General features: G+C 37.7%; 1 protein-coding gene across 3 annotated transcripts in view; it reads right to left on the reverse strand.

Annotated features, from left to right (window-relative positions):
- The window catches only part of pcxa (pyruvate carboxylase a), a 596757-nt gene extending 580514 nt beyond the window's left edge, over positions 1-16243 (reverse strand). Inside the window, exon 1 of one of the 3 annotated variants that reach the window (XM_039769066.1) lies at positions 16223-16243. Coding sequence is in view for 2 of the 3 variants with exons in the window: in XM_039769063.1 (XP_039624997.1) it covers positions 6942-6995 (54 nt within the window). In the remaining variant the exon portion in view is untranslated. Of the gene's footprint in view, positions 1-6941; positions 7132-16222 lie in introns of those variants that run through there. The other 2 variants (XM_039769065.1, XM_039769063.1) reach the window with 2 other exon arrangements.
- Positions 16244-19043: the final 2800 nt, after the last annotated feature.

The raw sequence follows: 19043 nt of genomic DNA on the forward strand, positions 1-19043 counted from the left end.
ACCATGGAGACAATCTCCAATGAATTGACAAAGAAAAAAAAATTGTCCATGACTTAAGTTATACAACAAAAAAATTTATGAACGAACGTTCGTTCACCTGTCAATGAGCCCCCAAACACATTTTTTAATCACTTCCTGATGGAAGCTACTGATAGCGAATACTAAATGTACTCGATTGGCCACTATTCATTCATCTACTTTTGTTTTGGCTGTTTGAACCCCTAGAAGCTGGTGGATTAGTCTTATACAAGTAAGAAAGCTGTTGAAATTGCTCAGAAAAGGTTTGTAAATTCCTGCCATTTGTAATTTACTAAACAGACTTTGAAATTTGTAAATAGTCACATTTTGTTTAGCATAGCAGTTTATCTAGGACCAGAGGAGCAGAAATAGTTAGTGGGCTATGGCTGGGTGGGAAATATTCTTTTAGCTTTGAAGAGGGGGACAGAAAATATGGGAAAGTAGACCAAAGCCAACAATTTGGTCAAGAGGTTCAACTGGCTCACTGGTGCTAATACCATGACTAACAAACCCAATGATGAAGCCAGGATGTGGGGGCAGCATCATACAACCAAGGACTAGTTCAGCATCCATGATGGGAAATATCAGAAACATCAAAACTCAAAAGGTGCATTTAAATCAGAAGTTCCTAACTTCAGGGTCACATCAAGGTTGAGAGAATCTCGCCGTATACAAAACCAAAAGGTAAAAGAGGGCAAACTATTTTTTCCACCCCCTTCACTTTCTGGGTCTACACCCTGTGTTTCTCCATCTACTTTATCCATTAGAAACATTAGCTTTTTCACACAAAAAGATTGCATTCTTAAAAGGTTAAGTTGTCCTGATTTAAGTGCATGTGCATAACTGAGGGCGAGAGTGTCACAGATTAAGGCCATGTAAGGTCAAGTCACAAAGCACAATAAAATGGAGAGAAAGAAAGGGACTGCTCTTAGGTGCCCAACAGATGCAACTTCACTGCTTTGTAGCAAAGAGTGAGCAAACATGGGGCAGAAGATCAGCGCTGCTGTCAACAAGGACAACTTTATGAGCATACTGTGCAAACGGTTCTGTAAATTTTCTATTGTAACAGTTAACTTTGTCATTATCCATTTCCTCAAACTCTGGCATGTCAGAGTCTACGCAATATTGTTTCTACATCATCCTCTCTTAAAGTAGTATCTTTATTTGCAAGTGGATAGTGGGTATTTCATATCAGATATGGCTATCAATTACGAGTTACAGATATTGTTGGTATAGTTCAAGAGTGTTATTTGTTTCTTTGATGAGGTGCAAGAGGGAGAAAAAAAAAAAAAAACACCACACGTAACCTTAATCTCTGGGACACTGGCAAACTGTAAAGTACTAGCGCATTAAACATATAGATGGAAAGGAGGGCTGGTATTAGTTATGTTTCCTGACTCCCCCCCCCCTTGAACAGGCAAACAGAGTATACTCTTAAAAATAAAAGATGACAAAGCAGTTCCTCAGAGCAATGCAATAGGGGTAACCATTTTTGATTCCCACAAGAACCATCTACAGTATATCCAGGGGTTCCAAAAAGAACCTTTATTTAGATGGATTATGGTTTCAGGGGTTTAAAATGACTTGTTACATATAAGTTCAGGTTTTCTTGGTTCGTTCGTATCCTGCCTACTATACATTAGATTTTTGTTTTGCCCTCATATTAGGAAGCTTTTCAAAGCCCAAAAACAACAACTTCAAAGGCAAAGAACCCTTCCTAGAATAAAAGGTTTCCTTGTCAAGCAATGGCTCTATGGAGAAACCATACAACCCAGTAAAATGCTATTACAGAACAGTTATTTAAGAGCATAGTAGACATACAGTACATGCTAAAGTACATATAGTACTATAATGGCACAATTGTATAATGTCCTAAAATAATGCACTTCTTAAATTCTATGAATTAAGGGCCAGTGTAGCAACTGAAACAATCACAATGACGGCGTTAAATACCGTTTGGTGTTCTTCCATATGTGCTTTTAGTGGAGAAGGACAAACAATCTGATTGCCTTCACTACACTTCTGGCACCCAGACTTATGTTGCTAAACTGGAAGAATTCAAACTCTCCTCTTTTAAGTCAGTGGGTAACTGATGTTTCATATCTGAAATTGAAAAAAATCTAATTCTGAGTTACAGGATCTGTGCAGAACCTTTTCAAAACCTGGCAGGATCTAATCAATAATATTTTAGAATAAGCTCTTAAAGCACTGAGGAAGCAATTCTCTTCCCATTTCTTTTTCTTCTCCATTTATCTTTATCCACCTATTAAACTCATCGATTTATTTATTTTTACAAGCTTTAAGTTTTACTCCGTTGGCCATGCTCTCTCTCAGGGGTGGGGGTTGATTTGTTTTCAATCCTATTTTTTGTAAAAATTGATCTATTTGTATGGAATGATCACAATAAAATCAATAAATTTAAAAAATACTATATTCAATCATGTAGCATGAGACAAAACTGTTCATGCATAACATTTAAGTGATATGCTATGATATGAATTCTTGTTGTTATAGTTCTTTTGGTATTTCATTTAATTAGCAGGGTACTCCCTTATTTACCCTTTCATCTTGTTAAGGGGTGTTACATTAGGGAAATGTATATGTGCAGGAGAAGAGGAGCAGTTTGCTGTCTAGTAGTCAGACAATCAACAACTACTGAAATTTTTTGCCAAGGTTGTAAACTTAATGCCTCTGATGTTAGATTCACACTTTCAGTGGAAATTGAAAATCAAAAACGTAGGTACAAATGTGTGTCCAGGAATGAAAATGTAACAAATCACAACCTATACAAATGCACCTTTTCCCCTTTGTGAGCCACTGCCTACTAAAAGGAGTGTGTAAGTCACTGCTATACTCTTAAAAATACTGGTTCTTTTGAGGCCTTATATAGTTCTTTATTGGTTTTTCCTGGTGTACTTGACAAAGTACCATTCAATTCTTGCACTGCAAGTTAGTTCTTTGTGCTCTGAAAAACTAATGTCAGGTGTGGAGACATATTTTCTTCATTCAGAAGAAAACCCTCCGGCATTTTTTTTTTTTTTAAATGTACTAAGCTCTCATTTTTATGCTGAAATGTCCTTTTCAGAATTAGAGAGGTAGTAGCTTTAACCAATTTTCTTGAAAGTTATTCTTGAGCATTGTTTCTTTAATTGTGTTTCACTAAATGTACTTTTCAGATTCAAATTGAATACCAGACAGTTTACCAGGAAATGACTGCAAGTGTCTTAAGTCAGTTCAAATAAAAGGGAGCGAAACTAAATATTAATTCACTAAACAGTCTAAAGAAAAAGTCTGTATAAATTTTAGCACAAGAATACATTTCAGCCTGTTTTAAGCCTTTAAATTTAACAAACTTTCCTTCTAAAGATCAGTGTAAACGGAGGGATTTGCACGCCAACCACAAACCTAACTTCTGCTGTACATTTACACAGCTCCACTGAACAGCCTATTAGATTGGTGAGCTACCCAGTTGCACGTTTTGGACAATAGCAAACAGGAACATCCCAAGCATGCAAACTTAAAGAAAAAAAAAAAATCTAAGAAACAAACTGCACACAATTACAAGTTTAAAAATAGTATAATCCTAATAAATAGCAATTGTAAAAACATTGAATATTCTTCCAACAAGCAAGAGGCCGCCTATCAAATAAGCAAGGTAATTTTGTGCACTAAAAATTCAAATTCATAGAAAATTACTGAATTTACAGGGGATACCCACATTTCCAGAACAAATTTCAACCCTAGGCAGGAAATCTGCCTTTAAAAAGTCTGATGTTTATACAGTAATTATAGAAGATGCGTTTTTTTCCTAAACACACTGATGCACACAAGTCAGTTAAACTAGCTTATGACTGGATGGTCAGATAAGCAGTGGGAAATCAAGTACATGGCTGAAGCCATTAGATCTGTCCCAAAACTGATTCTGTGTTCGGCAAAAAACAAAGCCCTCGCCGACACTAGTGATTAGAATACAAATTAAATTGTATTGATATACTGTGGAAAACTGGAAAAACATGTTTGACAGACAAAGGCGTCTTTTTACAGCAAAGCCTGGAGTTGAGCAATTTTCTCATGCATCTTAACAGAGGAAGTAAACCTGGTATACAACTCTTTTCTGCTTGAGCATCATGTCCTCTGGTACAACCAAACAACCCAACAGCCTTAGGGAGGAAGTTACCCTACCATACTATTTAAAAAGCAGCTCTGTCCCTCCCCCTACCCAAATAAATCCAATCAGTCCCAGCACAATTACAAACTCGTGAACTATTTCAGACCAGTCTCAGGGTAATACAGCCAAATCCAGGATGAAACCCCCAAATAAAAATGCTTATTGCAGACAACTCAGAGGTACTACTTAAAGCACATATATATTTTTTTTAAAAAAAACTGTTTACTGTTGGATCTTCCCAATTAATAAATTCATACACATACTTGAGTATATTTCAAAATGCATTATGGCAATGCAGTAACTTACTATACATTGTTACAAATGTACAGGGATATTGTTTCGAAAGAGGCCACGAATATTCTGTAACACTCGCTAGGAAGAAACAATCTGAAGGAAACAATGTGCTCCTCAATATATGGAGCTTCAAACAAGCCGGGATGCTCCTGCGTCTAAGCGATGAGGTAGGCGCCAAACACTCGTCGCGACGTTTAACCTCCGTTTGCAACTTCTGGGTGAATACCGCCCGTGCCCCTTTGCTCAGTTACTCGACTTCTCAATACTGTACACCACCATCCTGATGAGCAGAACATCTCATGGTGCAAACCTATTGGGTCACCAATTCCTTTAAGCAATGTCAGAATTAACAGCTGTGTCTGGTGTTCTTCCAGAAATACGTCTGGCAAAAAACAGACACCACTTCCAGCATCGCATGTGATACAATCAATTACATACGTCAAAATATATAGCATAATTTTTTTTTCAGATTGCTTCATCCTAACGGGAGTTACGGCAGAATATTCGAGGCCTCTTTCGAGCGAATCTCCCTGTATATTCTCTTCTGGCTTATCCTTATTCCAGTGGGATACAAACGCCTTCTGAAGCTTAAGCAGACACATGTAAAAGGCATTAAACATTCTCAAAGCAGCAGATCTTTGAATGTTATGTAAAGGATAAACAAATTAAGCTTCTTAATTTTGTCATTACACTGATGAAATTCCTGATCAGGATGACCATTTCGGTAAAGGGTTGCTGCATCTTTATTTTTGGTCTACCTTTTGATCGTTTACGGAAGATGGAAAGTGTTCTACGTGAAAAGCCATGGTCATCAATAGGAGAGGAGAGTGGTCCTTATAACACAGGATTCGAGAGAGTTAGCCTATACCGTACATCACTTCTGCCTCCTTTTAAAAAGGTGCCCTAAAAGTGCAGGTTTTTTTTTTTGGAATGAATAAATTCCTAAACTCTTCTCATTTACATTTAAAAGTCACTTAACTGTTGCACAAACCTTTAAGCACAAAGTAAGAGAGAGCATCTGATCATGCTTTTACATTATCTGCCAACAGTTCTTATACACCCATTAAATTGCATGTTAAATTGTTGGAACCCGGTATAATTTTTTAAACACTTGTAACTATAAAATTACTACCATCAAGTTGTGCTTATCTGCAGTTCATTTACTGCACTTTTGCACCACCATAACACGATTTACGAAGTAAACAGTTTACACTTGTGGGAACAGTTGTCCGATTAAATTGGAATCATTGGCATTTACTTCAGAGCGCATTTAGCTTTTCTGCGCCAGTCTTAACTTTTCAAGACTAACCCTACAAGAATCAACCCCCCCCCCCCCTCCTCTCAAACAGAAGCCACTGCCTCCAATAATAAGCAAAGCACAAGTCCATGCCTAGCAAAAGTCTTGGATGGGAAGACAAAAAAATAATGAATTCCATTTATCAACTAAAGGTATCCACAGTATTAATGCGCTTAACCGATTATACGAGCTTAAATGGCCTCACTACACCAGCTACGCATGCCGCAAACGTAGACGATTACTGGACGGCATGTAAACTATTATCCATGCAAGTTGCACTCAAAGTGTTATAATGCCGCATTATTGTTGGTGGAAAAAAAAGGAATCCCCGGCCTTAAAGGAGTTACCACCGCGCTCCCGGCACATCCGGGTGCTTGAGCACTCGCACACGCCCTTGCTCCTGCACGTGAAACCAGAGATAAAGTAATACTGAATTAGTTTTTTCTTGTGCTACAGATAGTCCGCCCTCTCTCATCTGGTAATGTCCCGAAATTACTGAAACACTACACCCATTCTGTACGAGCCCCGTTGGCAGCTTAGAGTTTAATCTACTTTTTCGTAGTTTAATGTATTACATTTGCATATGTACAGCGCTAAGCATATACAGGTCAGGTTTTCAAAAAGTCTAAAAGTAATTGTTTTAACAGTTTTACGAACAAAACACGTTTGCACAGTTTTCACAGTGCCCTGCTTTAACTTTCTTTTGTACACGGTTTCTACATGAGAAGCTTGATGACATTGCTTAACAATATTATTGAGTAGAAGTCTGTAGCAGAACTGCATATTTCATTTGAAGAGAAACCACTCCGCTAATCACTTAGATGTGTAAAGACATATCGGTCTGACAAGTTAAATACTTAACAGCGTATGCAGAAACTACATACGTTCGCTTATGCCACATTGGCAACAGTCATCTCAGAACAGCGTGTTCTTCATTGAAACGTGTGCGTAATTTGCACCCAGTCACCCATACTGAGCAAATGTGAATATACAGTAGCGGCTGCACAGCGCTAAAACGAACATGCTTTCTCTGCAGCGGTGCAAGGTCCATACTTGATTTTATTGAAGATGCTATAGACAATGATCTCAAAAATAAAAAATCCTCTGCAAAGCATCAACTTGTTTTACATAAGCTGCCAAAGCAAAATTAAACTAAGTGCTCACCTTACTCACGTCAGTCAGCACAAAACTCGCTGCAACTGAACAGCTGGCATTCATTTACTGACCCCATATAACCCTCCTTTCTTCCGTCTGAGTTCAGAATGCAAACTTGCTATTGGTAAGTTGGGAAACACTTCTCTTTCGGAATTGGACAAATGTAATGTCCATCAACTTCTAATACCCGCGCATGTTAACCACGCGCTTTCATTGGTGCACCAAGTTGTCGGTTAGAAACAACACGGACGCGCAGATGTTATTTAATAAGGAGCTTACCTCTTTGATCTCATTGGTTTCCCGATTTTTCTTTTACGTCGTGATTCTTGATTGCTCTAGACACCGCCCATTTGGGATAGTCTCTGAATTTCTATTGGCAGTATTATTTTTCCTCCTCCTTCAAACGCTAATTTCCTTTCATCTGATTGTCCAATGAAAAAAACCCATCATTGGCAACGCCCCATTCCAACCTGTCAGACTAGTAGACCGCGCGCCTCACGCACGTGGCACCAGTGCAGCTTCTGCATATTATTTGTTCATTTAAAATGCGCGGGTGTAGATGTCGAGTGTTTGAGCCGTTCCTAACAATAACAATTCCAAACCACAAACCATTTGAAATGTTGACAGTAAAATGGTCTTTAAGAAATAATAATAACTTAACAATAAATATTGCAAACTAATAATAATAATAATTGTCATTTAGCTGTATTCATTTACACGGATAGTTAAGAAAGTAAAAAAAAAAAAAAACAACCTATATTATTAATACTTGACTGTCGTCTTTGTCAAAGGTGACTTACAACAATGGAGAGATACAATTGGTCACATTTCCAATTCAAGCACAAGCAGGTGAAGTGACTTGCTCTTGGCCACATAGTGTCTACAGGATTTGAACTTATAACCTCAGGGTTTGAAGTCCAAACCCTTAACCACTACACCACACAGTGTCATAGCTATGACTTCCAATAAGAAATATGTAAACTTATGAAATGTTCGATATTTGATCATTTTAAAGGGATTCATTTTGTGAATGAAGGGACTGAATTTGACATCAAGGTTAAAAACACCCAACCGTATGTAATACATTGGATGTGTGTGCAAAGCCATCTAATGATTCCTCAGGACTGAATTTAATTGTAACAGGGTGATCATGTTTGGATAATTTTGCTTTATTGAAGTCATTTTTTGACAGTATAATCATAAGTTTTACAGCATTTTTAGTAAGCCTCATTATGAAAAGGTTTTTGTGGTCTCACTGTAAAAGAGAGGACAGTACTGCACAGTATAATGTTTGTTTTACCAAAAATATAACTTAAAACACTAGGGGGTGCCTTGTTACTGATCTTAGCATCCTAGAAACGTGATTTGTTTTGTTTAGTGTTAACATAAAATTCTCAAACTGTTTAATCCAATGATACAATTCTTCCACACTGGGAAGAATTAGAATAGCCAATTAACTTAAGAGGGCAACTTCAGGTTGTGGGAGGAAGCCATGCACTAGATGTAGAAAAGCTCATGCAAACAAAACTAGGTTTTGTTTTTTAGGCAGTGAGTGGTAACAGCTGTGTGGTACCCCTTGTAAAATCTGCTAGTTTTGTGGCAGTGCTATAGTTCTTCATTGTGGTTCATGTTTAAATCAATAGGAAATGAATCAACCAGCTTTTGAAAGTTTTCTGAATATTATTTGTATTATATGGAAAAATACATTTTGTTAGGTACCCCTGTTTTTGCTGTGGATCTCCATCTAGTTGAAAACACTCTATGTGATTTGTTGCCTTTTATTGCCATATCATAACATAACATTCACAGATCCACTTAATCCAATACATAATTATTTAGTGCTGGGACATAAAACTGGAGCCCACCAAGACCATGACCGGATTAAAGTGGGTGCTATTGATACTGCAGCATTAGGCCCATTCCTGAAATAGGCCCAGATAAAAACAGACGAGAATTTTCCGGAAGCTGAACAGTTTTTCTTTGCTATATTAACCTCAAAATAATTCTTAGAATGAAATTTGGAATCATACTTTCGGATGCCTAGACACAGTGTTACTTATTATACAGTTACTATTGTTCTTTACGCTATGACATAACTATAATGTCGTTGTGTTTATTGTTAACTGAAGATTTCAAGTTAATGCTATCAATTTTACGTTAAACAGTTTACTTAGTAATTTAGCTGCGTTTTTTGTAATATCTTGGGGATTCTTGCCACTTTATTATTGTTTGGTAAGTGCCATATAGTAAATTTTTCACCTTGAAAGTACATCTGTTATCTGTAAAGGTAAAACTAAAAGCCGGCCCATGGGCCCAGCATGGATGTTTAGAGTTTTTTAAATCCTCTACAGGATTCTGGTCTATTATGAAATTTAAATCGTGGATAAATTTTTACCCTCAAGAGCCTGAACTGTGTCACTTTGACTCAATGTCTCTTCAAAATCATTTTTTCATATTCTGTTTTGTAAGAGAATTGCAAAATTTTGTGTATTTCATTGTTAGGTTTTCTGCATTAAGTGCACTTTTCAGACAATTGCTATTAAATGTTGATGTTACATAGTTTGCCGTTAATCTCGAGTTGTTACGATACTACGTTATTATTATTCATGTTCAATAAAGGCTGGCTGGTTGCGTCGCAAGCAATTAAGGCTCCTTGGTCAGTCTGAGTGCGCATCTGTGTATTGCTATGTTACTTTTTACATGAAAGATAAATAACGCTAATAATGTAAATAACTAAGCAGTACTCTTGAGTAAGTTTATTACAATTCAGCTTGTAAATTAGAAAACAAATGGAGTCTAAAGTAAATTAGTAGGGTATTGAGCTGATCCACATTTATTCCCTTATTTGCAAATCAGACATTTCCTTGGCTGTAAAGGCTTGTCTTTCGTCTGGATCCTGTGATGCAGGCAACATGATTTACTGATTCACTCTCACCACTAACCCACTGTGTGATCCTGAGCTAGTCATTTATCCTCCCTGTGATCCAATTACACATCAAACAAACTTTATTTTTATTGTGCCTTTATATAGAATCACTTCCCAATATGCTTTACAAGTACAGAGAGATATAGTACAGTGCAGCTACTTACATTAGCTTTAATCAGTTGGAGAAAAGGCATTTTAGGTTGCTTGCTTACAATTGCAGAGTGAGTCACAGGTGGGGACTGAACCTGAAACTTTGTATTAAAGGTCCAGCACCTTAACCTCTACACACATTGCAGACCTCTGCACAACTGTTCTGTACTTACAATACAGACTGCCCTAGGATTGTGCTTGACAAATATTGATGCTATATAAAATAAGTTTATTTTAAAACTTTATGTTTTATATCCATGGCATAAAAAAGATAATTAGTAACTCTTAATTTATTTGTTGGTAAATTGATTCAAGGAAATATATTCTCTCTTTGTTTTTAAATGCAGCACCCAGGGCTAAGGAATACACTTCCTCATTGTCCATCTGTTTGTCTACTTTCTGGTTGTGCATTTCTGTTTGATTTGACAACATCGCCAGCTTTAGCCAAAAATGGCTGTAGGAGTCTGTACAATATAATAAAAATTGCAGCTCTTTTCTTAGACAGAAAACAATTAGCCTAACTTTGTGTTCATAAGAATGTATTCTGAATGTTTTTAAATCACTTTTCAAAATCAATGTTTTTGTCACATTTCAAATCAGTTCTATTGTCTGGTGCCTCCTGACTTAATGGTATGAGAAACCCTCCAATATATGATATACCATTCAACGTGTCTTGATGTTTAGTTATGTAAGATGTTGAGCTTTCTGGGATCCTGTTTTTGGCTATCTAGACTTGAAAAACCCTAATATGAATTAATTTTTAGACCAAATTTTGAACAGGAAATGATACCCTTATGATAAACAATAACACCAATATGTGTCTTTAGCAAAAATGATCACAAGGACTTGAGGTTTTAAATGCCACCTCAACTGACACCAAGGGTTCACCCTCTAATGAGATTAAAGGCATATGAAATGTTGCTTTATGCTGTTTTGAGGTTGCTGATCACAAATATAATATTTTTGATATATTCTTCTTTACCGGTAGTCCTAGCCCTTTAAGATCCACTTGAAGGAGGTCAAAAATGAGAAACTTCAAACAAAAATATATGGGGCATCTTTTTAGATTATTTCAAGGTCAGTGATTAAGAATATAATGTTATTTTTGATTTTCGATCCTTTACAAGGGATCTAGCCCTCTATGGATGTCTGTCAGAGGGTGAAATATGACCAAGTTATATTATGATCGAGAACATTAAGACTTTAAGCATTTAAATTGAAGCAAACACTTTAGTATTTCAAATATCTTATACAACTATTTTTAGTTTTCATATACATCTATCTCATGAAGTAAATCATTGCATTCCTTATGAACATCCCAATTTAGGGCAGCATTTACTAATTAAGATTTGTTAATGACTGTGTAAAACCATCTAAAACAAAATTAGTCAATCTCTAATATACTGCACATTAGAATGCTATTTGTGCAGTGTTAGGCTTGTCAAGATATTAACTTCACCTCACACATGTATCAAGTCTATGCTTGTCTAGTCCGCATCTGCAATCAACTTTATTTTATGACCCTGTAGGCAATAAAGACTGGCAGCTAATCCAATCATTGCAATTAAGAATAACAATATACTTGACGTTCACAGAACCACTTTTATAATTACAGTTATTAGTTAGGATAACAAAGCCTTCGTCATGTTTGTCTCAACAAATAACACTAAAAATCAAAAAGATAATTACATTCACAATTATAACTTTAATGTTGAATTTTTACATTTTAAATGGAGCTCTCATTGATCACCTTTTTGCTCTGTCAGAACATGTAACAAATAAACTTTCAGTTACTGTGAAAAAGGATATTAACATGATTTTACAGCTTTTTTGACTCTGTGTTAAAACAGTAAGCACAAAGTCAGAGGTACTGGATTATCCTCCCATTATAGAAGCATATTACTCACCAAAATGCCAATGCTGAGTAAATACAAGCAGAGCAGGACTGCATTAACCTTGATACAGCTGTACAAAAGAAAGCTGTTACATATTTATACAGGCATTACACAGTCATTTATACAGGTATTACACAGATGCTACTAAGTGCAGCTTGATCAAGATTTCTTCTTCTTTTAGCTCCATGTTTATCAATACAAAATTAGATTTGTGTTTGGATGTAGACATAAATACAGAATTGTGATTCTGTGATTCAGAATTATGATTGTGTGCAGTGAGAAACTAGTAAAGCCCTGTATCAAAGTTTTGCAATTATCAGAACAAATATTTCTGTTACAGATACAGCACATTTATTTTCTAGCTTTTCAGGGAAATGAAAAAAAAGCATTGAGCTCCAAATACTTCTTGTTTGTTGCATATGTCTTTTTTACATTGGATTTAATGTAAATATTATAATCATGTCATTCTTGAACAAGTGGTTATTCACTATAATGTGTCTGGGTGACTTCAAAAGGCTGCACAAGCAAATCAGAAGAGACCTCTACAAATGGGACACAATTTATAATTAATCGTGCCAGGGCTCTGAAGTCTTGTTATGGTCCACCCGATTCACTCACAAGAACAATATATTAAATTTCAGAAAAACACAGTGGAACATGAACAGATAGTTTCAGATATTTGTGTGAATTTCACACACACACACACACACACACACACACACACATACTCTCAAACTGGCAACTACCCAAACAGATAAAGTATGTCTTTGGCGATGTGGAAGGAAAACTAGTATTCAGAGGAAAACCCACACAGACAAAGAGAAAATGTGCAAATTCCAAACAGAAAATTACTAGGCACAACATTTGATCCCAGGACACTAGATCTTATGACAGCAGCACTAATTATAGTACCAACTGTCAGTTCTATGAATTAAGAATGGTACAAAGTTAGAGAGGAAGAATAAATGAATAATGTTATGCCTAGAGTAAGCCATGCAAAAAATATATTTACTCTGCTAATAAAACCACTTTCAATGAATGAGCTAATAACTACAAAGCTAATATTCAGATATCGTTCTCTTTCTCCCACAAGGATTCTCTGAATCTAAAGGTAACCTCTCAACTTCCTGCCTATGAGATGTTACCCTCATCAATGTCCAAGTTTGTTTCCCTGTATTGCTAATGAACATTTAGACTATGGGTAATTTATGGGATTCACCTAACCATCCATCTTCTACCCCTGCACTATCCTTGTCACAGTATAAAAGGAATCAATATGAAAACAGATGGCAAGCCACAGTACCACAAAGTCAATCCCACAAATGCAGGAACAATGTTAGAACTACACATAGGTGATACCCAAAATAATGCCTAAATGTTCAGAAGGAACAATGTGTCGTTGACCCTAAAAGTCAGCTGGTCACCATACAAATCAGCTCCAGTACCCACTGCCAACAATATACTTCTGATCAGTCCCACAGTCCTCCTAGCTACCTGCCCTAAGTCACGCTCAGCATGACCTTGAATGCCATAATATATTTTAAAGGTTATTAATCCCCCTCAAGCAAAGGCATTATACACGTAGAAAAGATCATTTAATAATCTTAAAAAAAAGAAGTGAGAAAAGGTTGTAAGGACTGACTTCAATTTACTTTTCAAAAGTATCACCAAGACTTCTCTTACATATTGAGATTATTATTCTTAAAATGACCATTGGAAACAGAGGTAATCAAATAATATTGTACATGTTGTCACAAGAACGACAAACAAACATCATAAAGGTTTGTGGCAACCACTCGTATAATATGCCTTGGCTGCAAAAGGCTGAAAATAATTGAGCTGTTCACAAGACTTCAAAAAGGAGCTGCCAATATGGAGGCAAGATGGAAGCTTTGAAGGCCAGTGCAGGAAATAACATCATCAAAGAGCCAGAACCGGAAGTGCCATCATCGGAGGCACCAGAACCGTATGGTTAGTGCACCTCGCTACCCCCTTGTCTGGCGTGGAATTACTATTACTCAGGCCCTTTAGCTACCTCCTACTTGCACATGTTTGACAATGTCATAAAGGATAATGTATTTATACCTTGGCCATTAAAAAACATAGACAATAGTCAATCTTTCTCTTCTCTGGAGCTGCTTTTTTTAGAAAAAACAGTCAAGGCAAGCCTTTGGCAGGCAGAAAGACTGGGGCATGTGTCAGAACAACATCCACAAACAGAATAATGTGAAACATAATCTTGGGGTGTGGCAACATTTTCAAAAGGTAATCAGGGGTAGTGACAACACCAGGCTGGCACAGGAAAAGGGAGAGTCCCACATGACACTGTCAGAGGAGAAAACCAACCAAATTGGTCTCAGCACAGATCCTGAACATGTTAGCATGTGAACTGAGGAGCTGCTAGAGAGCAGAAGCCCCTGTTTGTGAACTTCATGTCCTTGAAGGGTAATGGGTGCAGGAAGGCTGGCTAGTCAATGGTGGCAAGAAGCAGAAAGACCACCTACATAGCAAAAGGAAACATGTGGCCACTGGGGGAGCTTGTATTTATGCAAGGCAGAATTTAGGCAGCAGTATTTCATTACCCATCCAACCAATAGAGTGCAATACACAGTCACTAATACAGACGAGTGAAACCTTGTAGTTTCCTTTATTAAAAGAGCACCAAAGGAACTGTCATGGTGACCTGAACAATGGAAGGTTTAGAGATGCTGTGATGCCAAGCCCCAACTAGAATGAGCTAGCCAATCAGCCAAAAGTATGATTTGATTCTGGAGGTTGACAGGAAATTGCCTATTTGGAGGTTTAGGTTTAAAAACTCAAGCCAGAACAACAAAATGTTCTAGAGTCGGGAGGTGAGCTGTGACCAAGACTCAACTGGTGTGAAAATAAGTCCAGGCTTAACAGAGAGATGGATGAGGACAGAGTGACACAAGTTGATAAACGGAATACTTGGAGACACTTTGGAGGTGCATCACCCTTTTATGCACATAATTAGTATGACTCCCCAAAATGACCCAGTCTTTTTAATGTGTTTCCTTATTTTTTCAATATTGCCAGTAGCCATACTCTTTTCAGCTATGAAATGGTGAAGGCTCTTCTGACCTCTTTCATATGACCCATTTTTTGCTATGGGATCCTTGTTTAGGTAGTTATGACCCTGAAGGACAGCTCTATTTACAAGCCAAGAATTTTCATGTCCATGCTAATATGCGTTTAGCATTTTCACCTTTATTTACTGTTGTGATAAAAGCACTATATAGGCGCCCGACCCGGCACAGATTCACACTGAGGCACGTGTAAAATCAAAAGGCTTCTATTTTGCTCTTCAGCCATGGGGCACGTCTTCCCTGTGTCCCACCGGCCCAACACAGTCCCAAAACTACTTGGGCAACTCACAGACACTTTTCTCTTCACCTTGCCACCACCACCACTCCTGCCAGGTAACCTCGTCCTCCTCCTCCCGATTCTGGCTCCTTAGTGGTGGATGCTGGCTCTTTATATAGCCCATCTGGAAGTGCTCAAGGTGTTTGATCACCTGTGGCTAATTGCACTTCCGGGCGGGGCTATGGAGGTGGTCACACAGGCTCCGGGACCCAAGCAGCACCCCCCGGTGGCCACCCCAGATCCCTACAGGGTTGTGGAGAACTCCATCTCCCATGGAGCTCTACAGGAAACTGAGGCATCCACGTCAGTCAGGGAGGCTGCCACCAAGTGTCCTGGGAGAGGTACTGTAGAGCCCATGGCTGCTCTGCCAGAACATATGCAGAGGGGCGTACCGGACAGACATGGGATCCAGTTCCCGGCCACAAACAAATCAATATGAAAACAGATGACAAGCCACAGTACCACAAAGCCAATCCCACAAATGCAGGAACAATGTTAGAACTACACATAGGTGATACCCCAAATAATACCTAAATGTTTAGAAGGAACAATGTGTCGTTGCACTTCCGGGCGGGGCTGTAGAGGTGGTCACACAGGCTCCGGGACCCAAGCAGCACCCCCCGGTGGCCACCCCAGATCCCTACAGGGTTGTGGAGAACTCCATCTCCCATGGAGCCCTGCAGGAAACTGAGGCATCCACGTCAGTCAGGGAGGCTGCCACCAAGTGTTCCGGGAGAGGTACTGTAGAGCCCATGGCTGCTCTGCCAGAACATATGCAGAAGGGGCGTACCGGACAAACATGGGATCCAGTTCCCGGCCACACTGTATATTGCTTTTTTCCAGGCAAACACCAGGAAAAGTGCACCAAAAATGCACCACATGTTATTTAAATCACAAGATTATATATTACAGCAAAGACAAGTGAAATCACTTACTCAGTTGTCACATGATGAACAAGGATCAAAGACTGAGCATGTGACCTTCTGGTTTGAAGTCCAAGTCTCAAGCCACTAAAATATACTGCTTCCCTATCTATCTTGCAGTGTGTAGATAAGTACACACACTCAGATTAACATAACACTGTACAAACTTTACACTGATAACATTCCAGCTCAAATATGAACTTGAGACCAAAGTAATGGAATGAGGAAATGCCAAATGTTGCACTGCCATTTTTCCTATAACCTGTTAATCCTGTTCAAGGTTGTATATAACCAATGCCCTCCCTGACATGACTGGGTACAAAGTGAAAACCAATGTATCACAGGGTACAATAATTAAAATACACACCCACTCACTCATACCAGACAAAAAGTTTTAACAATAAATGCAAACAGTATCAGTTATTTGTTCATTTACTTATTTTTTGAACCCACTCATTTCAACATTGGGATGCAGTAAGCTAGTATCAGTCTTGGCTTGCAAGAGGTACAGCCTTGGACAAGAAAACAGTCGATCACAAGGCACACTCAATATTATTCCAAAACAGGCCAACTGAGATTCACTGACCAATCAAAGCTGGTGTTTTTCACAGGAAATTAAGTTTATGTACCATGTGCAAACTCCACAGAGGTATAACTGAGAGGTAGCACATGTGATAACCTTGATGCCAATGTGTCAAGTCTCTACTATAAAATTAGCAAAATAGTCTAAGTAGGGGGGGTCAAGCAAAGTATGATGCAAAAATAAAATCCCAAAAGAAGGATACCAGGAGCCATTACTACAGTCAAATGTAAAAGCTGAGTTCACATTTAGAGCATATGATGTCAGTGTGACTGACATCGTCCAATGTAGCAAAAAACGTGTAAACAAGGAGTATGAACTCACTAACTAGAAGGCAATGATTGAGGGCAAGAATCCAGTCAGAGAAAAGTGGATCAGACATTGATAATGAAACACGGATCAAGTGTTATGCAATGCTGCTAAGAAGAAGGCACAGCTCATGTTGGTAATTGAAGTCTACTATTTGTTATAGTCTACTTCATCCCTATGCACAGTAGTGGGTCTCAAATCAGACCTAACAATGGAGCATTCTCTCCTCCCCTCCAATGAAGCTGCTCCATGAAAGAGGATAGGCCGGGTGAGTGCTAGAGTACAGATAAGAGCAAGTAAAACTGGACTACTGGGACATTTCATTGCTACTTTAAGTTGACTTTTGTTTGTGTACAGTATATGGAACTAATACTTGTTTATTCAGCCTTTTTAGAAACTGTGGGTTAGAAATTGCACTACTTACACTCATATGGGTAATGACAGAGCTGTTTGGGTGGTTGTGAATGTAGGACATTGTAATATTAATCCTATAATTTACCTGCTATTGGATTTCTATGCTAACAAACATCATGTGTGAATACAAGGTCATTCATAAGTGTAACCAGCACCTGAATACCTTGAGCCAAAGACTGAAGATAATCCCTGGTAATCTGACCTATGGCTTTATATTCCAAATATCTGAATAAAGAGAGGCACTGAGATATACCACTAATTGTTGTTCAGCTTGATCAGATCAATGAGATTTGATTGAATACCCCCAGGATAACCAAGTTGGTAATGAAAGTGTTCTGAGAATGTCTATTAAATGTGTGTATTAATGGTAAACTCAAATTTCACCTTTAAAAGAGATTCCCTTATTTCTAAAATTAGTTATAGAAAAGGACTTGATGTAGACTGTTTTCAAAACATGAGTGTGCATGAAAGGGGGCCGATATCTTATGGAGGAAAGCCTTGAATTCTTCAGTCAAAGCCAAAGTATAACTAAAGGTATTGTATTAAAAATAAAGCTTTTTATGCAGTGTTAGCTGCTATATAGCCAAGTGTGACTAAGAGGAATCAACAGGCCAAGAAGATGGCAGCTGAGACAATGTAGAGGCTCATGTGCTTAAGAAGTTTGATGTTATAAAGCAATCTCAATGAGGTTCTGGCAAACCATTTGACTACACAAGAAGAGTAGGTGAGGCAACAGCAACATTGTTTTCAGCTGGAGATGGGAAATGTTATCTTGACCACATATGCTTTTGGAAGGTGGAAAGAGCACTTTGCGGAACTGCAAAATGTTTTTGATATGACCTCCTTAGAAAAGGCAGTGTAAGAAATATGGTGCATGTTTGTCCATTATCTGTGACTGAGGTTACTATAGTCTTTGAAAGTCTTTGGTAAGACACAGTGATGCTTGAGATAGTATGAAATGATGAAAGTATTGAAGTTTGTAGAACTGTCTGTGCAACACTGCATGGAAGGTGGTAAAGTCCAATTAAATTTCACAAACACTTTAGAATTCTTAACATGAACATGATCATATAATATGATCCAATCCCACACCAACCCATTAACTAGCATACATAAATTTAAATGAGTAGGTATTATTTAATTGTACACTCAATCTCTGTCACTTAAGCATATTAAGAGGCCAAAATAAGATGAAGCTTTTCAGACATGTAATAACGGCAGTATTTTAGTGCTACTAATTATAAAATTGCATCAAATCTAAATTTTACTTCATAAAACTATTGATAATGATCAAAATAACAACATCTACATTTGTCAATATGAGTATAAACAACTTCAAATTAGTTTGTTTTTTTTTACAGTTTGCTAAACATGAAAAAGCTAATAGCTGGACTAAGACACATTAATGTCTCATGCTTACTGACATTTTTCTAATTTCATATGTACATACAGTATTTCTCAAATTCTGAATTTTAGAACAACTGCAGCTTTAAATGTAATGAATAAAAAAGTGGGTGTTCATGGTACAAC

Source organism: Polypterus senegalus, chromosome 11, assembly GCF_016835505.1.
Source record: "Polypterus senegalus isolate Bchr_013 chromosome 11, ASM1683550v1, whole genome shotgun sequence".
In the NCBI taxonomy this organism is placed as follows: Eukaryota; Metazoa; Chordata; class Cladistia; order Polypteriformes; family Polypteridae; genus Polypterus; species Polypterus senegalus.